This window comes from Phyllobates terribilis, unplaced genomic scaffold, assembly GCF_046119375.1.
Source record: "Phyllobates terribilis strain yellow unplaced genomic scaffold, ASM4611937v1 Scaffold_29__1_contigs__length_15306474, whole genome shotgun sequence".
Lineage (NCBI taxonomy): Eukaryota > Metazoa > Chordata > Amphibia > Anura > Dendrobatidae > Phyllobates > Phyllobates terribilis.
In genome coordinates this window covers 4,135,719-4,162,302 of record NW_027362789.1, presented here as the reverse complement: position 1 = coordinate 4,162,302, position 26,584 = coordinate 4,135,719, and the positions used below count along the sequence as shown (strand labels likewise).

General features: G+C 49.3%; 2 protein-coding genes across 2 annotated transcripts in view; one reads left to right on the top strand and one right to left on the bottom strand.

Annotated features, from left to right (window-relative positions):
- LOC141178587 (uncharacterized) overlaps positions 1 to 26,584 on the bottom strand; it is a 648,943-nt gene that overhangs the window by 134,812 nt on the left and 487,547 nt on the right. The gene's annotated exons all lie outside the window — the stretch shown is intronic.
- LOC141178586 (uncharacterized) lies at positions 4,987 to 20,053 on the top strand. The gene is made up of 7 exons (XM_073660464.1): positions 4,987 to 5,053; positions 13,490 to 13,635; positions 13,765 to 13,944; positions 14,028 to 14,151; positions 14,234 to 14,331; positions 14,529 to 14,619; positions 17,672 to 20,053. Exons 2-7 carry the CDS (start codon positions 13,543 to 13,545, stop codon positions 18,775 to 18,777), a joined length of 1,692 nt encoding a protein of 563 aa, XP_073516565.1. The 5' UTR covers positions 4,987 to 5,053; positions 13,490 to 13,542; the 3' UTR covers positions 18,778 to 20,053.

Below are 26,584 nucleotides of genomic sequence, written 5' to 3'. Positions count from 1 at the left end.
ACACATGCGGCTCCGCTCCGTACACCTCGTACACACGCGGCTCTGCTCCGTACACCTCGTACACACGCGGCTCCGCTCCGTACACCTCGTACACACGCGGCTCTGCTCCGTACACTTCGTACACACGCGGCTCTGCTCCGTACACCTCGTACACACGCGGCTCCGCTCCGTACACCTCGTACACACGCGGCTCCGCTCCGTACACCTCGTACACACGCGGCTCTGCTCCGTACACACGGCTCTGCTCCGTACACCTCGTACACACGCGGCTCCGCTCCATACACCTCTTACACGCGGGTCCGCTCCACACGCCACGTACACACGGCTCCGCTCCGTACGCCTCGTACACGCGCGGCTCCGCTCCGTACAGCTCGTACACTCGCGGCTCCGCTCCGTACGCCTCGTACACGCGCGGCTCCGCTCCGTACGCCTCGTGCACTCGCGGCTCCGCTCCGTACGCCTCGTGCACGCGCGGCTCCGCTCCGTACGCCTCGTGCACGCGCGGCTCCGCTCCGTATGCCTCGTGCACGCGCGGCTCCGCTCCGTACGCCTCGTGCACGCGCGGCTCCGCTCCGTACGTCTCGTGCACGCGCGGCTCCGCTCCGTACGCCTCGTACACGCGCGGCTCCGCTCCGTACGCCTCGTACACCTCCGCTCCGTACTCCTCGTACACGCGCGGCTCCGCCCCGTACACCTCGTACATGCGCGGCTCCGCTCCGTACACCTCGTACACACGCGGCACCGCTCCGTACACCTCGTACACGCGCGGCTCCGCTTCGTACACCTCGTACACACGCGGCTCTGCTCCGTACACTCGAGGCTCCGCTCTGTACACCTCGTACACACACGGCTCCGCTAAGTACATTTCGTACACACGCGGCTCCGCTCTGTACACCTCGTACACACGCGGCTCCGCTCCGTACACCTCTTCCACGCGGGTCCGCTCCACACGCCTCGTACACGCGCGGCTCCGCTCCGTACAGCTCGTACAGGCGCGGCTCCGCTCCGTACAGCTCGTACACTCGCGGCTCCGCTCCGTACGCCTCGTGCACTCGCGGCTCCGCTCCGTACGCCTCGTGCACGCGCGGCTCCGCTCCGTACGCCTCGTGCACGCGCGGCTCCGCTCCGTACGCCTCGTGCACGCGCGGCTCCGCTCCGTACGCCTCGTGCACGCGCGGCTCCGCTCCGTACGCCTCGTGCACGCGCGGCTCCGCTCCGTACGCCTCGTGCACGCGCGGCTCCGCTCCGTACGCCTCGTGCAGGCGCGGCTCCGCTCCGTACGTCTCGTGCACGCGCGGCTCCGCTCCGTACGCCTCGTGCACGCGCGGCTCCGTTCCGTACACCTCGTACACGCGCGGCTCCGCTCCGTACACCTCGTACACACGCGGCTCCGCTCCGTACACCTCGTACACACGCGGCTCCGTTCCGTATACCTCGTACACACGCGGCTCCGCTCCGTACACCTCGTACACACGCGGCTCCGCTCCGTACACCTCGTACACACGCGGCTCCGCTCCGTACACCTCGTACACACGCGGCTCCGCTCCGTACACTTCGTACACACGCGGCTCTGCTCCGTACACCTCGTACACACGCGGCTCCGCTCCGTACACCTCGTACACACGCGGCTCTGCTCCGTACACACGCGGCTCCGCTCCATACACCTCTTACACGCGGGTCCGCTCCACACGCCACGTACACACGGCTCCGCTCCGTACGCCTCGTACACGCGCGGCTCCGCTCCGTACAGCTCGTACAGGCGCGGCTCCGCTCCGTACAGCTCGTACACTCGCGGCTCCGCTCCGTACGCCTCGTACACGCGCGGCTCCGCTCCGTACGCCTCATACACGCGCGGCTCCGCTCCGTACGCCTCGTACACGCGCGGCTCCGCTCCGTACGCCTCGTGCACTCGCGGCTCCGCTCCGTACGCCTCGTGCACGCGCGGCTCCGCTCCGTACGCCTCGTGCACGCGCGGCTCCGCTCCGTACGCCTCGTGCACGCGCGGCTCCGCTCCGTACGCCTCGTGCACGCGCGGCTCCGCTCCGTACGTCTCGTGCACGCGCGGCTCCGCTCCGTACGCCTCGTGCACGCGCGGCTCCGCTCCGTACGCCTCGTGCACGCGCGGCTCCGCTCCGTACTCCTCGTACACGCGCGGCTCCGCTCCGTACACCTCGTACACGCGCGGCTCCGCTCCGTACACCTCGTACACACGCGGCACCGCTCCGTACACCTCGTACACACGCGGCTCCGCTCCGTACACCTCGTACACACGCGGCTCCGCTCCGTACACCTCGTACACACGCGGCTCCGCTCCGTACACCTCGTACACACGCGGCTCCGCTCCGTACACCTCGTACACACGCGGCTCCGCTCCGCACACCTCGTACACACGCGGCTCCGCTCCGTACACCTCGTACACACGCGGCTTCGCTCCGTACACCTCGTACACACGCGGCTCTGCTCCGTACACACGGCTCTGCTCCGTACACCTCGTACACACGCGGCTCCGCTCCATACACCTCTTAAACGCGGGTCCGCTCCACACGCCTCGTACACACGGCTCCGCTCCGTACGCCACGTACACGCGCGGCTCCGCTCCGTACAGCTCATACACGCGCGGCTCCGCTCCGTACAGCTCGTACACGCGCGGCTCCGCTCCGTACAGCTCGTACACGCGCGGCTCCGCTCCGTACAGCTCGTACACGCGCGGCTCCGCTCCGTACACCTCGTACACGCGCGGCTCTGCTCCGTACACCTAGTACACGCGTGGCTCCGCTCCGTACATCTCGTACACACGCGGCTCTGCTCCGTACACCTCGTACACACGCGGCTCCGCTCCGTACACCTCGTACACACGCGGCTCCGCTCCGTACACCTCGTACACACGCGGCTCCGCTCCGTACACCTCGTACACACGCGGCTCCGCTCCGTACACCTCGTACACACGCGGCTCCGCTCCGTACACCTCGTACACACGCGGCTCCGCTCCGTACACCTCGTACACACGCGGCTCCGCTCCGTACACCTCGTACACACGCGGCTCCGCTCCGTACACCTCGTACACACGCGGCTCCGCTCCGTACACCTCGTACACACGCGGCTCCGCTCCGTACACCTCGTACACACGCGGCTCCGCTCCGTACACCTCGTACACACGCGGCTCTGCTCCCTACACCTCGTACACACGCGGCTCTGCTCCCTACACCTCGTACACACGCGGCTCCGCTCCGTACACCTCGTACACACGCGGCTCTGCTCCGTACACACGGCTCTGCTCTGTACACCTCGTACACGCGGCTCTGCTCCGTACGCCTCGTACACGCGCGGCTCTGCTCCGTACGCCTCGTACACGCGCGGCTCTGCTCCGTACGCCTCGTACACGCGCGGCTCTGCTCCGTACGCCTCGTACACGCGCAGCTCCGCTCCGTACGCCTCGTACACGCGCGGCTCCGCTCCGTACGCCTCGTACACGCGCGGCTCCGCTCCGTGCGCCTCGTACACGCGCGGCTCCGCTCCGTGCGCTTCGTACACGCGCGGCTCCGCTCCGTGCGCCTCGTACACGCGCGGCTCCGCTCCGTGCGCCTCGTACACGCGCGGCTCCGCTCCGTACGCCTCGTACACGCGCGGCTCCGCTCCGTACGCCTCGTACACGCGCGGCTCCGCTCCGTACGCCTCGTACACGCGCGGCTCCGCTCCGTACGCCTCGTACACGCGCGGCTCCGCTCCGTACGCCTCGTACACGCGCGGCTCCGCTCCGTACGCCTCGTACACGCGCGGCTCCGCTCCGTACGCCTCGTACACGCGCGGCTCCGCTCCGTACGCCTCGTACACGCGCGGCTCCGCTCCGTACGCCTCGTACACGCGCGGCTCCGCTCCGTACGCCTCGTACACGCGCGGCTCCGCTCCGTACGCCTCGTACACGCGCGGCTCCGCTCCGTACACCTCGTACACGCGCGGCTCCGCTCCGTACACCTCGTACACGCGCGGCTCCGCTCCGTACACCTCGTACACGCGCGGCTCTGCTCCGTACACCTCGTACACGCGCGGCTCTGCTCCGTACACCTCGTACACGCGCGGCTCCGCTCCGTACACCTCGTACACGCGCGGCTCCGCTCCGTACACGCGCGGCTCCGCTCCGTACGCCTCGTACACGCGCGGCTCCGCTCCGTACGCCTCGTACACGCGCGGCTCCGCTCCGTACGCCTCGTACACGCGCGGCTCCGCTCCGTACGCCTCGTACACGCGCGGCTCCGCTCCGTACGCCTCGTACACGCGCGGCTCTGCTCCGTACACCTCGTACACGCGCGGCTCTGCTCCGTACACCTCGTACACGCGCGGCTCTGCTCCGTACACCTCGTACACGCGCGGCTCTGCTCCGTACACCTCGTACACGCGCGGCTCTGCTCCGTACACCTCGTACACGCGCGGCTCTGCTCCGTACACCTCGTACACGCGCGGCTCTGCTCCGTACACCTCGTACACTTGCGGCTCTGCTCCGTACACCTCGTACACGCGCGGCTCTGCTCCGTACACCTCGTACACACGCGGCTCTGCTCCGTACACCTCGTACACACGCGGCTCCGCTCCGTACACCTCGTACACACACGGCTCCGCTCCGTACACCTCGTACACACGCGGCTCCGCTCCGTACACCTCGTACACGCGCGGCTCTGCTCCGTACGCCTCGTACACACGCGGCTCTGCTCCGTACGCCTCGTACACACGCGGCTCTGCTCCGTACACCTCGTACACACGCGGCTCTGCTCCGTACACCTCGTACACACGCGGCTCCGCTCCGTACACCTCGTACACACGCGGCTCTGCTCCGTACACCTCGTACACGCGCGGCTCTGCTACATCCACACTGTAAACCCCTCCTGACCCCACACATAAACTTCAGCTCATCCAGCACCATGACAACCAGCACAGCAGAGTCCTGCATCCACTGAGGCCCCTGATCATGTGACCCCTGACTCCTCCCCTCCTGTGACCTCATCACAGGTCCTGTGCGCACAGAGCAGCCATATATGTGGTGGCGGCTCTGCAGGTGGAGGTATGTGGAGACCCCATTACTGGGCGCAGGGGGCATTAACCCCTTCAGCACGTTGACTCTTTTAGGGTCTTTATAAGAATCATAAGGTTTTTGTTCTGTTTCCTGTAATAGATACATACGACCCAACTATGGAGACAGGAAGGGAGGAAACGTATTGTTCTCATAGTACAGGACCCCTTTACTGGCCCCACAGTGTAATGCCCCCATTATGCCCCTTATGCAGTATGTATGATGCCCCCACAGTTAATGCCCCCATTATGCCCCTTATGCAGGATGTATGTTGCCCCCCACAGTGTAATGCCCCCATTATGCCCCTTATGTAGTATGTATGATACCCCCACACAGTGTAATGCCCCCATTATGCCCCTTATGTAGTATGTATGATGCCCCCACACAGTGTAATACCCCCATTATGCCCTTTATGCAGGATGTATGATGCCCCCACACAGTGTAATGCCCCCATTATGCCCCTTATGCAGTATGAATATCCCCACACAGTGTAATGCCCCCATTATGCCCCTTATACAGGATGTATGATGCCCCACAGTGTAATGCCCCCATTATGCCCCTTATGCAGGATGTATGATGCCCCCACACAGTGTAATTCCCCCATTATGCCCCTTATGCAGGATGTATGATGCCCCCACACAGTGTAATGCCCCCATTATGCCCCTTATGCAGGATGTATGATGCCCCACACAGTGTAATGCCCCCATTATGCCCCTTATGTAGTATGTATGATGCCCCCACACAGTGTAATGCCCCCATTATGCCCCTTACGCAGTATGTATGATGCCCTCATACAGTGTAATGCCCCCATTATGCCCCTTATACAGGATGTATGATGCCCCCATTATGCCCCTTATGCAGTATGTATGATGCCCCCACACAGTGTAATGCCCCCATAATACCCCTTATGCAGTATGTTTGATGCCCCCACACAGTGTAATGCCCCATTATGCCCCTTATGCAGTATGTATGATGCCCCCACACAGTGTAATGCCCCCATTATGCCCCTTATGCAGTATGTATGATGCCCCCCACACAGTGTAATGCCCCTTATGCAGGATGTATGATGCCCCCACACAGTGTAATGCCCCCATTATGCCCCTTATGCAGTATGTATGATGCCCCCACACAGTGTAATGCCCCCATTATGCCCCTTATGCAGTATGTTTGATGCCCCCACACATTGTAATGCCCCCATTATGCCCCTTATGCAGTATGTTTGATGCCCCCACACAGTGTAATGCCCCCATTATGCCCTTTATGCAGGATGTATGATGCCCCCCACACAGTTTAATGTTCAGGGATGTACTAAAAAGAATGAACATAAAAACTTACAGGTCCAAACATATGGAGAGATATTATGGATTTCTTGTGTATCTTGCACATGGGATGAACATGAAATATATCAGGATTACAAGGGAATGAACACATTCCATATAAACAGTTGTATATTCTGTTCCTACACTACCACCATCCCCCTACACACAGTATAATATTTCCACAGTCCCGCCTGAGGTCCTGCAGTTGGAATAAGTCCTGAGGTCCTGCAGTTGGAATAATCCCTCTGGAGTTGGTTTTCCCTTTGCCTGCTCCCCTACATGTAGACCCTCGAGCATGTATACATGCATGTAATGGAGCAGGCCTTACTTGATATCGAGGCTTTGTACAGTAATATACCGCATGAGGACGGTATCAGAGGAGTAAGTCGTTTCTTGAAATCAAGATCAATAGAGTGTAGTAGACATAATGACTTCATGGAGGATCTTCTAAAACTCACACTTACTCCCAACATATTTCTTTTTGACAGGAAGTACTTCCACCAGTTCAGGGGTACTGCGATGGGGAGCCCCTGTGCCCCCTCGTATGCTAACCTATTCCTGGGCTCATAGGAGGAAACCACAATATTCAGGGATGATCATAAGTGGTGGCATTCATATATTGGGGTATTATATAGATATATTGACAACATTTTTATCATCTGGTCAGAGACGAGTGAGCAATTTCTTGAATTTGTCAGGGAACTCAATACCCATAGAGTGGGACTTAGATTTATATCAGAGTTTAATTATTACCAGTTGCCTTTCCTGGATGTACCAATCAAGAAAGTACGGGATGGGACCCTAGGACCACTCATCTACCATTAACCTATGAGCACTAATAAACTATTAAATTACTAAAAAAAAAAAACAAGCAATATCCATGGGGCCAATTTTTACAGTTGAGTAGAAACTGCTCTAATGTCACAGATGTTAATATACAGGCAATAGACATGAACACCAGATTCAATGAATAAGGTACCCACTGTTTATTTTGGATTCCGCACGATTGTTTGCAGAAAAACAGGAGAGACAGACACTCCTCCATGCCTAACCGAGAGACCAAGAAAAATATGGAATAACACAAGTAATAGAAACTTGTCACAATCACAGTGACCGTATCTTTAATATCCTCAGAAAACACTAGTATGTACTTGTGGTCGACCCGGACCTGAGGGTGCTGTGGGATCTACTCCCACACCGTAGGAATTAGCACGAGCACTCGGTCTCCTGGATTGAATTGGATCACTCTGGCTGACCAGTTGTAGACTCTGGCATGAGCTTCTTGTGCCTGGAGGAGATGTTCTTTCATAATGGGCATCACCTTCGCAATCCTCTCCTGCATCAGAGCGACGTGCTCGATAACGCTCCTGTGGGGCGACACCTCCGCTTCCTAGGTTTCCTTTGCAACATCCAGGAGACCCCGCGGATGTCAACCATACAGGAGTTTTAATGGCGAGAACCCTGTAGAGACCTGTGGAACCTCTCGGATGGAGAACAAGAGATACGGTAGGAGACAATCCCCGTCTCTGCGGCCCTTTCTATGGCCTTTCTCAGCATACTCTTCAGAGTCTTGTTAAACCTTTCGACAATGCCATCTGTCTTAGGATGGTATACTGAAGTCCTCACCTGGGAGAATTGCAGGACTTTGCATAACTCCCTCATCACCTTACTCATAAAGGGAGTTCCCTGGTCGGTGAGTATCTCCCTTTGGTGAGCCTGTTCGGGGGAAAAACTATGGACTAACTCGCAGGCTATACTCTTTGCGATGGAGTCTCTCAATGGAATCGCTTCAGGAAAGCGTGTGGCATAGTCCAGGATAACCAATATACACTGCTCAAAGAAATAAAGGGAACACTCAAATAACACATCCTAGATCTGAATGAATGAAATATTCTCATTGAATACTTTGTTCTGTACAAAGTTGAATGTGCTGACAACAAAATCACACAAAAATCATCAATGGAAATCAAATGTATTAACCAATGGAGGCCTGGATTTGGAGTCACCCCCAAAATTAAAGTGGAAAAACACACTACAGGCTGATCCAACTTTGATGTAATGTCCTTAAAACAAGTCAAAATGAGGCTCAGTATTGTGTGTGGCCTCCACGTGCCTGTTTGACCTCCCTACAATTCCTGGGCATGCTCCTGATGAGGCGGCGGATGGTCTCCTGTGGGATCTCCTCCCAGACCTGGACTAAAGCATCCGCCAACTCCTGGACAGTCTGTGGTGCAATGTGACGGTGGATGGAGCGAGACATGATGTCCCAGATGTGCTCAATCGGATTCAGGTCTGGGGAACAGGCAGGCCAGTCCATAGCTTCAATGCCTTCATCTTGCAGGAACTGCTGACACACTCCAGCCACATGAGGTCTGGCATTGTCCTGCATTAGGAGGAACCCGGAGCCAACCGCACCAGCATATGGTCTCACAAGGGGTCTGAGGATCTCATCTCGGTACCTAATGGCAGTCAGGCGACCTCTGGCGAGCACATGGACGGCTGTGCGGCCCTCCAAAGAAATGCCACCCCACACCATTACTGACCCACTGCCAAACCAGTCATGCTGAAGGATGTTGCAGGCTGCAGATCGCTCTCCACTGCATCTCCAGACTCTGTCACATCTGTCACATGTGCTCAGCGTGAACCTGCTTTCATCTGAAAAGAGCACAGGGCGCCAGTGGCGACTTTACCAATCCTGGTGTTCTTTGGCAAATGCCAAACGTCCTGCACGGTGTTGGGCTGTGAGCACAACCCCCATCTGTGGATGTCGGGCCCTCATACCACCCTCATGGAGTCGGTTTCTAACCGTTTGTGCAGACACATGCACATTTGTGGCTTGCTGGAGGTCATTTTGCAGGGCTCTGGCAGTGCTCCTCCTGTTCATCCTTGCACAAAGGAGGAGGTAGCGGTCCTGCTGCTGGGTTGTTGCTCTCCTACAGCCCCCTTCACGTCTCCTGGTGTACTGGCCTGTCTCCTGGTAGCGCCTCCAGCCTCTGGACACTACGCTGACAGACACAGCAAACCTTTTTGCCACAGCTCGCATTGAAGTGCCATCCTGAAGAAGATCCCACAGGAGACCATCTGCAACCTCATCAGGAGCATGCCCAGGCATTGTAGGGAGGTCATACAGGCACGTAGAGGCCACACACAATACTGAGCCTCATTTTGACTTGTTTTAAGGACATTACATCAAAGTTGGAGCAGCCTGTAGTGTGTTTTTCCACTTTAATTTTGGGGGTGGCTCCAAATCCAGGCCCCCATTGGTTAATAAATTTGATTTCATTGATGATTTTTGTGTGATTTTGTTGTCAGCACATTCAACTTTGTACAGAACAAAGTATTCAATGAGAATATTTCATTAATTCAGATCTAGGATGTGTTATTTGAGTGTTCCGTTTATTTTTTTGAGCAGTGTATACTGATGTTGCCCACGAGCAGATTCAATCAGGGGACCAACCAATTTCCATAGCAATCCTCTTGAATGCTCTACAATAATGGGCAAAGGCACAAGGCGACTTCGAAAGTGAGAGGTGGGGGCAGTTAACTGGCGTGTAGGGCAAGACTTGCAATACTTACATCCGGGCCAATAGAACCTCTGCACAATCTGTTCCTGCGTTTTTTCCACTCCCAGATATCCCCCCAAGACATGTCAATGGGCCATGTCCAACACCTTCTGTCTATAGGGGCCCGGCACTATTAACTGCTCCACTCGCTCCTCCCTCACTTTCTTGACCCGGTACAACGACTCCCCACTCATCATAAAATGGGGAAATCTTGTGTCAGCCCCCAGCTCCTGTGTAACCCCATTTATAACAGTGACATTATTAAAGGCTTCCTTCAGAGTTAGGTCCCTATGTTGGGCAAACCCAAAATTCTCGCTGGTCACCCCTAACTCCGGAATGGCAGACACAAAAGGGAAACCTGTCTGACTCTGGGTGTGGTGATACCTCCTCAGGGTTAACTGGTTTCTTATCTGAGCCAGCGAACCTGGAACTCTTCCCCGACACATCCCGAAATAAACACAAGTCCCAGCCTATAGTAAAAGGGTGCAACAAGTCCTGAACGACGCCGACCTCGTGGGACTCAGTACTGTGAGCCATTTCAATGTCTACTCTGGCCATGGGGTAGTCCTTAGCATCACCATGAATGCACCGAACGCCAACTTTTTTTCCCTGGGATCATTTGAAGAGGAAGGGTGGCCATCATAAGAGTCACCAGACTCCCTTATTCTAGCAGTGCTGTTACCTCCTGTCCGTTCACCTTCACAGTACATGCTTGTGGCCCCTCGCTGGGTTGACACTTCACACTGCAGGTCGGATAAGCATAATATGAACAATGGCGTCCTATGCTGCAGTCCATCGGCTCAGCGGACAACGGGCGGCTATATGGCCTGGGCCGTGGCACCTCCAGTAAACAACATCACCTGTAGGGACCTTAGGCTCCACCTCCCCCACCCCTTTGGACCCTGAATGGCCCACCCCCTTTTCAGTCTCAACCCCCTGTTGGGAACCCCAGTATGGAGTGGGCTGCCTTCCCAAGGAACCTTCAACCCCCTGGTATCTCTCGACCAGTCCAACCAGGTCATCCGCATTCCAAGGATCACCCTGGGCAACCCAAGTCTGTATGGGCCTTGGCAGGGAGTGCACAAACCGGTCCATCACCACCCGCTCTACCATCTGCGCAGGTGTAGGGGAATCCGGTACCAGCAACTTCTGGACCAGGTGCAACAGGTCAAACATTTGGAAGCGAGGTGGTTTGTCCCGATGATTACCCCAGCGGTGAACCCACTGCTCCCTGATAGTCATTGTCACCCCCAAGTGGGCGAGAATCTCAGTTTTTAGCTTGCCATACCCTTTGGCGTCCTGCAAAGCTAAATCATAGTACACCTTCTGGGGCTCTCCCGTCAAGTATGGTGCCAATACCTCAGCCCACTGCTCTGGCATAAGTTTCTCCCTCTCAGCGACCCTTTCAAACACCGTTAGGAAGGCCTGAACGTTATCCACCAAGGTCATTTTCTGCAATGCCCATTGTGACATCCAGAATTAGTGCTGTTGCAGAGTGTGACATGCAGAAGTAGTGCTGTTGCTTTAAAAGCATTCAGCAACTATTAGCAGTAACACAAGCACATGAGACAGGAAGTGTTGTGCTCCAGAAGCATCCAGCAACTAGAGGGGTTAACACAGTCACAGGAGTACAGTGTCCATTTTAGGACATGATCAGATATCAAAATCAAACATCATAATGATGTCAGTTTGAGGCTAAATACCCTGTCTGACAAATGTTTCTCACAAGTGACTTTGATAAGTGACTTTTACAACTGTAATAATAATAATAAAAAAAGTCACTGTTCGCTGATGGGACTTGAACCTAAAATTCTGTGCACTAACCACTGAGCTATTAACTCAGTTGAAGAAACCTAGGAGTTCCATTTAGTTATATGATTTTCAGTGCAAATCTGATTGAAACTCATTGGGACTTATGCACAGACTGCTAGCAAGACAGATTCAAATGATGTTTGATTTTGATGTGTGAGTCTGATGTGTGACTTTCTTCAAACATCAGAATCACAATGACTTTTAGTCACCCTGAGTAGTTTCATGGTTGAAAAGCTGCCAGTCACTATCACTTGCCTGGATAGCTCAATGGTAAGGCATCAGCCTCTGAAACTAAAGTGTCACAGTTCAAATCCCAATAGAAATATTATTTTTATTATTATTAGTTTTTTTTTAACTATCCCTATTTAGCACACAAACTACAGGGGTGTTTTACTTTTTAATATCTGACATTTTGATTGTCATCCTGACGTGTTAAGAGTTTCAGACAAGCTGTCTATTTGCATGGTAAATTACATAGCCAAAGTAAATTGGGAGGCATTAATTTGCTACATATCTATTTCCAAGTGACTGTTCATTTGCATAATTTCTTAAAGGGGTCTAATAATAACATTTCTTTATTGTCAATTTTTCTTTCCATCCACCCAAGAACTGGCTGCAAACTCCCAATTTACTTTTGCTATGTAATTATTATTATATATCACTACCTAAATAATCAAATAATGAACCTACAGCTTAATGGTAAGGCATCTGTGTCACATAGTTTTGGTTTGAAAGGATAATAGTAGTAATAATAATAATAATAATATAATTAATAATAAAAAGTTCAGTGTCCCTACAGGTTTTTCTTGGCTTATGAGATTAACCATGATAATACTCAGGGGGTCTAAAAGTAATTGTGATTCTTATTCTGATGTATGAGAAAAGTCGTCAGATATCAAAGCCAAGCATCAGTGAAATTTGTGTGCTCGCCAACATCATTTAAAAAACAAAAGTTTATTTTTTCTGCACCAGGGATTTAAACTCAGAACTAGTGATGGGCGAGCACTAAAATGCTCGGGTGCTCCATGCTCGGGTTGAGCACATTGGAATACTCGGGTGCTCGACCCAAGCAACGAGCCCAATGTAAGTCTATGGGAAACGCAAGCATTTTTCAGGCGGCTCTCCCCGGCGGTCTGTTTTTGATCAAAAATAGCATGAAAGCTATCCCACCATGGCAAGGTGAACCCATTCGGGATAGTCCTACTCTGTATAATATTAAAAACTTTACCATGTGTCAAAGCCTCAAACTTCTGTGTGTGAATCAAACATGAGATCTAATGTGATAGAAGATTACAGTCCAGGGAAGATGGGATACATTCATATAGACGACCGGTGGAGATGTAGTCAGTGACGGACTCTGGCTAAATATGTTTCTAAAGCCATAGTAGAAGATGAAGATGTTGTCCTCCTCATGAAGTAATTATTTCTCATGTCATGTATAATGAATATCTCCTGCAGTATTGCTAATGCCGATTCCAGTGTCGGTAAATGAGACGAGAATTAGCTTTATGGAAGATGAGTCTATGAGAAACGTGTTCAGCTGCAGACTCCAAGGAAGAAACTGCTTGTTGTCTGTGGCCTAAAATATATAGGTTTTATTACTAGATGTAAAGAAGAAAACGAAATACTGTAAAATAATAAATCTCATATGTTTCCCTTTATTATCTCCAGTAATTGTATTATTACACAGGATTTTTATGATGTTACATCGGCTCATCATCTTCTCATTTAAGTCCCTACAATATCAGATCCTCTCAGTGAAGATCTATTAAAGAGAATTTTCCTTATGGAATCATCAAAGATGGATATGGATAGAGACAAGATGGCAGAGAGAATATTACACCTCACCCTAGAGATCCTCTTCCGGCTTACTGGAGAGGTGAGAGATTCTGATGACGTCACATTACATCATTCTTATCTATGGGAATAACAGATGGACAGAACTGGAGAGGTGAGTACTCTGGAAATGTCTGTAGTGAGATTTATTAATGTGTCTCTCCATAACCAGGATTACACAATAGTGAAGAAGACCTCTAGTGAGCGCTGTCAGGTCCATGTGTCTGAGGGATGGGGAAGACCCCTGAGCCCAATCACGGAGCTTCCACCTCACCCCCTGATACATGAGGACATCAATGACCAGAAGATCCTAGAACTCACCTACAAGATGATTGAGCTGCTAACTGGAGAGGTGACACTGCTGGGAATGCTGGGATATTATACAGTAACGCTATGGAGGGATCGGGGGGATGACGGTATCATTGTATGTGTCAGGTTCCTATAAGATGTCAGGATGTCACTGTCTATTTCTCCATGGAAGAGTGGGAGTATTTAGAAGGACACAAAGATTTGTACAAAGACGTCATGATGGAGGTTCCTCAGCCCCTCACATCACCAGGTAATAGACAGGACTAAATACACACGACCTATAATTATCTGTATGTAAAGAATGAATTCAGTCCCTTATGTGTTTCCTCCAGATCTATCCAGTAAGAGGACAACACCAGAGAGATGTCCACGTCCTCTTCTTCCACTGGACTGCAAACAAGAAGATCCCAGTGTTCCTCAGGATCATCAGGTAGATGGAGAGAAGCTATCATGAGATCTCCCCTATGATGTGTAGACGGCTGTGAAGGTCTTGTGCTCAGTCTTGTTTTATCCACCAGTATTTTGTGTTTTCTATTTGTGTAATGAGAACGGTGGAGATGGCAGGATTACAGCCGATCATAGATGTGACTTCTCATCTGTTTGTGACTTTTACAATATTTGTTTCAGGGTGAAGATCTGACCTATATTAATACTATAGAGGCATATGTGAGGGGTGATGAGCGGTGTAAAGAGGAGATTCCTACATATGACCACCCAGGTGAGTAGTGACCACTAAATGCAGAGAAGTCACAGATTCTTCTCAGTCACCGGCTGTGGCTGCTTTATCAGTGGTAGAGTCCGGCCGTATCACAATCGTGTGATCACCATTTTGCCTCTAAACCACAACATTCTCCTCCACCCAAAACTGTTGAAATGATTTTGGGCATTGAAACCCTTTTCCATAGAACTTACAACCTGGAGGATCCACCTACCCCCTGTGATTAGGAGACGTTACCTGCCCAAATCTGTAAACCACAAAGCCAGAAAATCACTTGAAGAAAAATATTATGATGCGACTGTAAGAGAAAGCGGATGGTAATGATGGTGTTGGCTTCCTAGATCCCTGATATCTTATTGGATGAATCTACCTTCTCTCCCTTCTGTGCTGCTGAATGTCCTCATATGGTCCCTACAAGACCAGGTCTAGTCTTTCTGGCCAAACTTCACTTTTATGATCTACAACATTAAATTTGCAGTGAGGGCCAAGTGTGAATTTCTGTACAATAACAACAGTTTCCCTTTATCGTGACTTTTCAATTTCTTTTAAAACCGACTAACTTCAAACCAGATTGTGATAAACTAAACAAAAGCAAACATTACACCTGTGCCATGATATCTCTCTAAGCTAAATTTAAGACACCTCAGCTCTGCACTATTATGAAAAGTTCTCTTTGAAAATCTAATATTTCTTCTTGAAACTCATCTGACAGAAAATATTATCCCTTACGATAGTTTAGATTACTAAGAGCCCCCGAGCCCCATACTCCAATTTCCCCAGAGAGGTTTCACGACTAGTTACTCACTACTTACTGATGGAGACTGTTGAGTTTGATCATTTCAGTAGATGTGTTCTTGTCTATAGTCACAGTTTTTGAGTACAGTAGTTAGTGCCCAAAATACTCTGATTTAACCCCTTCCTGCAGCCAGTTTTGTGTTCCTATCTGGGCCCATTTTTCAAATCTGACGTGTGTCACTTTATATGGTGATAATTTTGGAATTCTTCACAAAGGATAATAGGAAACAAATGGACCTTACAAATAATATTCTAACTTCTCTTGAATCTGACAATACCCCATATACGGTTGTACACTACTGTCTGGGCACATGGCAGGTTAAGAAGGGAAGGAGCGCCATTTAGCTATTTGAATGCAGATTTTGCTGGGATAGTGTGCGGACACAATGTATTGGGGGCACTGCTCATAGTCACCTGGGACCTCAAAAGATGGCTACCACAAACAGGCTTGGCGCTATCTACTCCATTTTCCAGATACCAGGGTTTGCCTTGCTCATCATCCTTTAACCCCTCTACATGGATTTGGACTTAGACAGAGACCCCCTAAGCTTGGGCCACAGTGTTACCTAATGTTCTGTGGTGTGAGATGGCAAGAACAATAGTCAGATAGCCGGGTCAGAACCAGGAGGTCAGAGAAAATACAAAATCACACAAGAGTAGTCAGTAAACGGGCCGAGGTCACAACAGGAAACAAATACACAAGCCGGGAGCTGAGCACAGAGGACTGAACCAGAGGAGGACAAGGCTGTATCTGGCAGCTTCCAGCAATATGCTTCCAGCTTTAGTAGGGTGTGGTGCTTTCCAGTTGGCTGAAGCAGGGAGCAGATTACTCCAGCTGGACAGCACACACACCCATACTGCCAGATTGGATGGTACTACTGGTCCCAGGCACCCTAATCTTAGTGGTGGACAGAGACTGCGCCGCCCAGAGCTTCTGGTTCTGACGTCTCCTCCATCACCAGCGCCGCCTGCAGAATGAATAAGGCGGCTCCTGGTGACAGAAGCAGACATCCCAGGAGCAGATCCCAGAGGAGATGGGACACACCATTTACAGAAGCCCTAATGTGACCAAATTGCAGAAAACCAGAGCAGTAGAAATCCCCATAAAGTGACTCCATTTTGGAAATTATAACCCTCAGTGAATTAATCTATAGGAGCAGTGACTATTTTGACTCCACAGTCACTTCCGGATATTAGCACGCAGTGGATGTTGGAGATTGAAAATTACAAATATATACTTTTATTACCCAACACATAGTGCCCAGATTGTGCTCCAGGAGACACACACCATCAATTAAGTGGGGTCTTCTCATTATAGTAATGCCGAATACATGGAGGCTAAATGTGGTTTGGGCGCACTGCAAGGCTCTGAAGAGAGGGGGAGATCTGACTTTGGGAGATCAGATATTGCTGGATTGGTTTATGGAAGCCATGTTGCTTTTCAAAAGCCTTTGAGCCACTAATAATGTGGAAACCTCTGTTTTTCCATTGACAGATGATGGACCTGAGTGGGGACTTGTTTTTTGTGAGATGAGTAGAAATTTTTATTGATATTATTTTCACCTACATAACATTGTTTGGTGGCTTTTTATTCCATATTTGGGAGGCAGAATTAACAAACAGTTGGACACTACGATCCACTGGTTCATCCTATGAGGTTTTCTATTAGACTGTGAACTGTCATTGTCTTGATGAATAATGACGGCTAACATAGGGCAAAATTTAAAAAAAATCACAGAAAAAAATACAGCCTTACCAACACCAAATCATATAACAAATGCACTAGCAGGATGCCGCAGACCCCCATGATAAAGGTGGGGGCTGCGCAGGTGCAAAATACTTATGGAGCAACCACTCACAATCATACCAATTCATGGAGGGGGTGGTTGCCTAGTATTAAAGATGCACACAGAAGAAGCTTGCATAGGACGCCAGTCACACATGTAGGTTTGATGCACAGTGTCTGGCTTAGCCTAATGATGCCCATACTATTACATCAGGAGGGCTGCCCAGCACTATATAAGTGCACCTCACATGGACAGACACCCCAGTACACCCAACCAACACTAAAATGCTAATGCATTTGTTATCTGATTTGGTGTTGGTAAGGCTGATTTTTTTCTGTGATGTTTTCTTGGTAAATAATGATACTTTTACATAAAGTACATTTTTACGGAGAGTTTAAGTAAAAATATTCAACAATATAAATTTTAAGGATATGTTATTCATAAATAATAATTGGTTTTCTTCTTGGCAGATGACTGTACCAGGAGATCAGAGGAACAGCTGACATCTTCAATTTTTAAATCTGATGATCTTGGGATCCCACAGGATACAATTGAAGTGAATGCCATTAACCCAGATATCCCATCATCCCTTCACAGCAAAGATCTGTCACCTGATCCTTTGAAACACGTCCTGTCTTCTGATTCATTACCGACTACTAAGGAAAATCAAAGTCACAAAATAAGCATTAAAAAACAAATTGCTCCTAAAGCAAAGAAGCCATTTTCACATTCAGAATATGGAAATAGTTTTTCCCTCGAAAAGTCTTTTCTTAAACATCAAAAAATTCACACAGCAGAGAATAGATTTTCTTGTTTCAAGTGTGGGAAATTTTTTAACCAGAAATCAGATCTTGTTAATCACCAGAGAAGTCACACAGAGGAGAAGCCATTTTCTTGTTTAGAAAGTGAAAAATGTTTTACAGAGAAATCAAGTTTAATCAAATATCAGAGAACTCACACAGGAGAGAAGCCTTTTTGCTGTTCAGAATGTGAGAAATGTTTTAACCAGAAATCAAATCTGGTTAATCACCAGAGGACTCACACAGGGGAGAAGCCTTTTTTCTGTTCGGAATGTGAAAAATGTTTTAGCCAGAAATCAGGTTTGGTTAAGCACCAGAGAATTCACACAGGGGAGAAGCCTTTTTTCTGTTCAGAATGTGGAAAATATTTTAGCTGGAAATCAGGTTTAGTTGAGCACAAGAGAATTCACACAGGGGAGAAGCCTTTTTCCTGTTCAAAATGTGGGAAATGTTTTAGCCGGAAATCAGATTTGGTTAAGCACAACAGAACTCACACAGGGGAGAAGCCTTTTTGCTGTTCAGAATGTGGGAAATGTTTTAGCTGGAAATCAGATTTGGTTAATCACCAGAGAAATCACACAGGGGAGAAGCCTTTTTCCTGTTCAGAATGTGGGAAGTATTTTAGCTGGAAATCAGGTTTGGTTATACACCAGAGAAATCACACAGTGGAGAAGCCTTTTTCCTGTTCAGAATGTGGGAAATGTTTTGTGAAGAAATCATCACTTCTTAGTCACCAGAGAACTCACACAGACGAGAAGCCATTTTTATGTTCTTAATGTGGGAAATGTTTTACACGGAAATCAACTCTTAACAAACTTCATAGAAGTCACACAGGGGAGAAGCCTTTTACATTTTTAACCGAAAATTGTATCTTCATAAAGGGGTTGTCCACTACTAGGACAACTCCTTCTCATTCCTCATGTTTGACCTTGTTAAAATAAAAACACTCATACGCACTTACTGTTCTGGCGCCGTTCCATTGGTGTCACAACTTGCGTTTCCGTAAGGCTGTTATATCACACAAGATTGCTACATCACACAATCCTGCTGCCAATCAACGCCACCTTCAGACGTATTGTACATCAACAGGAAGGACATGGCCTGGACATAGCACCAAGAGAACGCACACACTGAAAGCACTCTCTTCAGACCGTTTTCTTGGGTGAATTATAAGCAATTTACAGCCTCAAACATGACTTTCGATATGGGAAAGAAAGAAGAGATCAGAGGTTAATCTGAGATCCTCCACCTCCGTCAGCATGTCTGGTATGCCGTGTTTCTTATGGAAGGTCTTATCTTCCTGCTCCGGAGCTATTACTGCCTCACCTAAGCATGGAAAAAGAAGCAGTCTTAACCCTCATGATGACAGACAGCTCAGGCTTGTAAGTCTTGCACCAACTTCTCTCTTAATGTAGACCTCACAAGAAAACAGCTCCACAAATCTCCCTGTACTCTCACCAAAGTCCCCATACTGAGCAGTGCTTGCTTCACAGGGACATTTACCCCCCCAGCCACAGGTTATTCTGATATGGGGAACAACATAACTTATTTGTATATCAGATTGCGTCTATCCCTACTAAAGAAGATATGGAGCAATATATTCAGAGGCGAGAGACCAAATACAATACTGAAATACGTCCCCTCACTTCTATCCTGTCACAGCTTACTGACAAGGTACAGGGATTAGAGGATAATGTCGTCCAAGTTAGAGGCCATCATAATGCTCAGAAACTAACACTGGATCTTCACAGCCAGTAAATAAACCATCTGTTTAATATGGTTGATGATGAAGAAAATCGCAATAATATCTGCACAAGTGATTATGCCAACACTGCGATCATTATTCAATAATATCCTTGGTGATCCTATTGATAAGGAGCTGGAGATTGAAAAAGCGCACCATACAATAGGCAATCATGGCCCAGATCCTGAGTGTCCAAGGGACATTATCTGTCGCATACATTTTTTCAATGTAAAATAGGCCATTGTGAGGAAAGCAGAGGAGTTGGGTCCTTGTGATTTCAATGGAAAACGCATATAATTGCTCACATACAGTACAGACGAAAAGTTTGGACACACCTTCTCATTTAAATTTTTTTCTGTATTTTCATGACTATGAAAATTGCACATTCACACTTAAGGCATCAAAACTATGAATTAACACATGTGGAATTATATACTTAACAAAAAAGTATGAAACAACTGAAATTATGTCTTATATTCTAGGTTCTTCAAAGTAGCCACCTTTTGCTTTGATGACAGCTTTGCACACTCTTGGCATTCTCTTGATGAGCTTCAAGTGGTAGTCACCCGAAATGGTCTTCCAACAATCTTGAAGGAGTTCCCAGAGATGCTTAGCACTTGTTGCCCTTTTGCCTTCACTCTGCGGTCCAGCTCACCCCAAACCATCTCAATTGGGTTGAGGTCTGGTGACTGTGGAGGCCAGGTCATCTGGCGTAGCACCCCATAACTCTCCTTCTTGGTCAAATAGCCCTTACACAGCATGGAGGTGTATTTGGGGTCCTTGTCCTGTTGAAAAATAAATGATGGTCCAACTAAACGCAAAGCGGATGGAATAGCATGCCGCTGCAAGGTGCTGTGGTAGCCATGCTGGTTCAGTATGCCTTAAATTTTGAATAAATCCCCAACAGTGTCACCAGAAAAGCACCATCACACCTCCTCCTCCATGCTTCACGGTGGGAACCAGGCATGTAGAGTCCATCCGTTCACCTTTGCGAAAAATTGGGCAAACTTTGAAAGTGTCCCCAAGTGCAGTTGCAAAAACCATCAAGCGCTACAAAGAAACTGGCTCACGTGAGGACTGCCACAGGAAAGGAAGACCAAGAGTCACCTCTGCTTCTGAGGATAAGTTTATCCGAGTCACCAGCCTCAGAAATCGCAGGTTAACAGCAGCTCAGATTAGAGACCAGGTCAATGCCACACTGAGTTCTAGCAGCAGAAACATCTCTTCAACAACTGTTAAGAGGAGACTTTGTGCAGCAGGCCTTCATGGTAAAATAGCTGCTAGGAAACCACTGCTAAGGACAGGCAACAAGCAGAAGAGACTTGTTTAGGCTAAATAACACAAGGAATGGCCATTAGACCAGTGGAAATCTGTGCTTTGGTCTGATGAGTCCAAATTTGAGATCTTTAGTTCCAACCACCGTGTCTTTGTGCGACGCAGAAAAGGTGAACGGATGGACTCTACATGCCTGGTTCCGACTGTGAAGCATGGAGGAGGTGTGATGGTGTGGGGGTGCTTTGCTGGTGACACTGTTGGGGATTTATTCAAAATTGAAGGCATACTGAAACAGCATGGCTACCACAGCATCTTGCAGCGGCATGCTATTCCATCCGGTTTGCGTTTAGTTGGACCATCATTTATTTTTCAACAGGCAATGACCCCAAACACATCTCCAGGTTGTGTAAGGGCTATTAGACCAAGAAGGAGAGTGATGGGGTGCTACGCCAGATGACCTGGCCTCCACAGTCACCAGACCTGAACAGAATCGAGATGGTTTGGGGTGAGCTGGACCGCAGAGTGAAGGCAAAAGGGCCAACAAGTGCTAAGCATCTCTGGGAACGCCTTCAAGATTGTTGGAAGACCATTTCCGGTGACTACCTCTTGAAGCTCATCAAGAGAATGCCAAGAGTGTGCAAAGCAGTCATCAAAGCAAAAGGTGGCTACTTTGAAGAATCTAGAATAGAAGACATATTTTCAGTTGTTTCACACTTGCTTGTTAAGTATATAATTCCATATGTGTTAATTCATAGTTTTGATGCCTTCAGTGTGAATGTACACTTTTCATAGTCATGAAAATACAGAAAAATCTTTAAATGAGAAGGTGTGTCCAAACTTTTGGTCTGTACTGTATCTCTGATTTAAGGGCATAAAAATTCAAATTTTGAAAATTGCTAAATTTTCAAAATTTTTGCCCAATTTCCTTTTTTTTCACAAATAAACGCAAGTGATATTGAAGAAATTTTACCACAATCATGAAGTACAATATGCCACGAAAAAACAATCTCAGAATCAGGAGGATCCGTTGAAGCGTTCCAGAGTAATTACCTCATAAAGTGACAGTGGTCAGAATTGTAAAAATTGGCCTGGTCATTAACGTGCAAACCACCTTGGGTTGTAAAGGGGTTAATTTTGCCTTGGATCCTTCTTTAGACACATCCCTGGGCTGGAGTCACCAATCTAAAACACAAACAAAAGCTTTGCTAATTGTGCTTTGGTCTCAACCAGTTGATGTATGGAAGATACTACATCCAGACGTAAAGGATTATACCTATTATTCTCCTTTACACAATATGCATAGCCATATAGTCCTTTTCTTAATTAGCAGTCACTTGCCTACATGGCAACCTACATCTCAGGTAGGAACTGCTGTATGGTCAGATCATGCTCCTGTATATTGTAACTAGCTATTGAACCCGTTCTATGCCTGGGTGGCGAGCATTTTTATTGGTATATGGTCTCCCATGCTGGTATATGCTGCCCCCCTCCTGGTATTTCTGCTGCCCCCATCCTGTCCCCACCATCCCATCCTGGTATGCATGGCACCCCTCATCCCCATCCTGGTATGCATGGCACCCCTCATTCTCAATCCTGGTATGCATGGCACCCCTCATCCCCAATCCTGGTATGCATGGCACCCCTCATCCCCAATCCTGGTATGCATGGCACCCCTCATCCCCATTCTTGGTATGCATGGCACCCCTCATCCCCAATCTTGGTATGCATGGCACCCCTCATCCCCAACCTTGGTATGCATGGCAGCTCTCATTCCAAATCTGATATACATTGCACTCCTCATCCCAATCCTGGTATTATGGTACCCAATCCCTCATCCTGGTATGCATGGCACCACTAATACCCCAATCCTGGTATGCATGGCACCCCATCCCTCATCCTGGTATGTATGGCACCCCTTATCCCCCAATCCTGGTATGTATTGCCTCCTCATCCCCCAATCCTGGTATGCATGGCACCCCTCATTCCAAATCTGGTATACATTGCACCCCTCATCCCAATCCTGGTATGTATGTTACCCAATCCCTCATCCTGGTATGCATGGCACCACTCATCCCCCAATCCTGGTATGCATGGCACCCCATCCCTCATCCTGGTATGCATGGTGCCTCTCATTCCTATCCTGGTATGCATGGTACCCCTCATCCCTATTCTGGTATGTATGGTACCCCTCATCCTGGTATACCTTGCACCCCTCATTCCAATCCTGGTTTGTATTTTACCCAATCTCTCATCCTGGTATGCATGGCACCACTCATCCCCCAATCCTGGTATGCATGGCACCTCATCCCTCATCCTGGTATTCATGGTGCCTCTCATTCCTATCCTGGTATGCATGGTACCCCTCATCCCTATTCTGGTATGTATGGTACCTCTCATCCTGGTATGCATGGCACCCCTCATCCTTATTCTGGTATGCATGGTACCCCTCATCCTGGTATGCCTGGTACCCCTCATCCCTATCCTGGTATGCATGGTACCCTGCATTCCTATCCTGGTATGCATGACACCCCATACCTCATCCTGGTATGCATGGCACCCCTCACCCCTATTCTGGTATGCATGGTACCCCTCATCCTGGTATGCATGGTACCCCTCATCCCTATCCTGATATGCATGGTACCCAGCATTCCTATCCTGGTATGCATGACACCACATCCCTCATCCTGGTATACATGGCACCCCTCATCCCAATTCTGGTATGTATGGCCTCATCCCAGAAACCTGGTATGCATGGCACCCAATCCCTTATCCTGGTATGCAATGCACGCTTCATCCCCAATCCTGGTATATATGGCTCCCTCATCCCTATCCTGGTATGCATGGCACCCCATCACCTATCCTGGTATGTATTGCACCCCTCATCCCTATACTGGTATGTATGGCACCCCTCATCCCTATTCTGGTATGCATGGTACCCCTCATCCTGGTATGCATGGTACCCCTCATTCCTATCCTGGTATGCATGGTACCCCGCATTCCTATCCTGGTATGCATGACACCCCATCCCTCATCCTGGTATGCATGGCACCCCTCATCCCTATTCTGGTATGCATGGTACCCCTCATCCTGGTATGCATGGTACCCCTCATCCCTATCCTGGTATGCATGGTACCCCGCATTCCTATCCTGGTATGCATGACACCTCATCCCTCATCCTGTTATACATGGCACCCCTCATCCCAATTCTGGTTTGTATGGCTTCCTCATCCCTATCCTGGTATGCATGGCACCTAATCCCTCATCCTGGTATGCATGGCACGCCTCATCCCCAATCATGGTATATATGGCTTCCTCATCCCTATCCTGGTATGCATGGCACCCCATCCCCTATCCTGGTATGTATGGCACCCCTCATCCATATACTGGTATGCATGGCACTCCATCCCCTATCCTGGTATGTATGGCACCCCTCATCCATATACTGGTATGCATGGCACCCCTCATCCCTATTCTGGTATGTATGGTACCCCTCATCCTTATTCTGGTATGCATGGTACCCTTCATCCTGGTATGCATGGTAACCCCCGAATTCCTATCCTGGTATGTATGGTACCCCTCATCCCTATCCTGGTATTCATGGTACCCCATCCCTATCCTGGTATGCATGGTACCCCGCATTCCTATCCTGGTATGTAGGGTACCTCTCGTCCCTATCCTGGTATGCATGGTACCCCGTCCCTATCCTGGTATGCATGGTACCCCATCCCTATCCTGGTATGTATGGTACCCCTCATCCCTATTCTGGTATGCATGGCACCCCTCACCCCCCAATCCTGGTATGCATGGTCCCCTCACCCACCAATCCTTGTTTGCATGACACTCCTCATCCCTATACTGGTATGTATGGCACCCCTCACCCCCCCAATCCTGCTATGTGTGGTACCCCTCATCCTGGTATGCATGGCACCCCATTCCTCATCCTGGTATGCATGGTACCCCTCATCCCCCAATCCTGGTATGCATGGTACCCCTCATCCCCCAATCCTGGTATGCTTGGTACCCCTCATCCCCCAATCCTGATATGTGTTGCCCCCTCGCCCCCCAATCCTGGTATGTATGGCACCCCTCATCCCTTTCACGTTGCACACATACAAAAAAATAAACACTTAATCTCACCTTTCTTCTCTGTGCTCAAGCACTGCGGTGTTCTGTTCTGCCGGAGGCTGGGGGAGGAGTGCGACGCCAGAGTACGCGCATGCCCATACCGCGCTGTCCGGCGCCATTTTGCTGAAGACACTGCAAATAGCGCTACGTGCATGTGCTGATTCCGACACCTTCACTTCTGCCCCGGTCTCCGGCGAAGAGAGGCGCCGCGGCAACGCTCCTCCCGGTCAGGTAAGTATGTAAGTACGGCGCCGGAGATCACGGTATGCGTTCAGTGTCTATGCATACTGTGATCTCCGGCGCCATATACGCTTCTCTTACCTGTAACGGCTCCATGCCTGCTTCTGTCTGGAGCCGGACTGCGCAGGCTTGTCGCACTTGCGCAGGCTATAAAGGCTTCAGACAGACACGCATCTCCCGTTATATTATAGATCTGACTATGCTGGACTCCACCAAGGCTTCAGATGTTGGAACCTAAATGATAATTTGCTGAAAGACTCACTCTGTGTCTCAGACCTTCTTGAGACTATAGACTCCTTCAAATATATGAGCATGATGAAAATGCCTTACCATTTAAATGGGAAGCACTCACATGTGTCCTCAGAGGTGTAATAATAAAACATAGATAAAAGCTCAAAAAAGGAGAGAACAGCTAAAGTCACATTTGCTTGAGCGGATTGATCTCCTTGACAAACAACATAAATGATCTGCTTCCCTCCAGGTATATGCAGACCGCCTTAACGCTAGAATGGAGCTAAAGTAGTTTCATGGATGGGGTACTCACAAATGTTGTGTAATTTCAGGGCACCTACTTATCGAAGGAACCAAGTGGAAGCTTCCATTCTCGGTACTAGATATGGGGCCTCCTCGAGAAAATGACTTAAAATGTCGTACACTAAAGTTAATATATAAGGTGTGGGATAGGGGTAAAAATATTCTGGGGATTGAAAAGTACACAAACTATACTCCTTTATGGCACAACTATAACTTACCAGAGCTATAGAAGCTAAATAATATTAGTGAGTGGGAGGATCGGGGTACTAGAATAAACGTCCTACTGATGGACATCACCCAATAGATACCATTGCTAAAGCAGTGGATACAAAAGGTCTATTAACCCTTATTTATAGGCAGTTACTGGCCCTACATTTGGATAAATATCCTTTGATAGTTAAGAGAAAATGGGAGGAGGATGTGGGTCCGTTATCTGAGGAGCAATGGGGGAAATACTGGATTTGACACCGAATCTTTCATTGTCAGAGTCACAAAGATAGTCCCGAATTCTTCTCATTCATAGAGCATATAGATCCCAAAGTATTTTATTTAAAATTGAAATAGAAACGGATGACACATGTCCTAGATGTGGTCAAAATGATGCCCACCTGATGCATATGACATGGAAATGTGTAAATATTGGCGACTACTGGAAGGGGGTGATC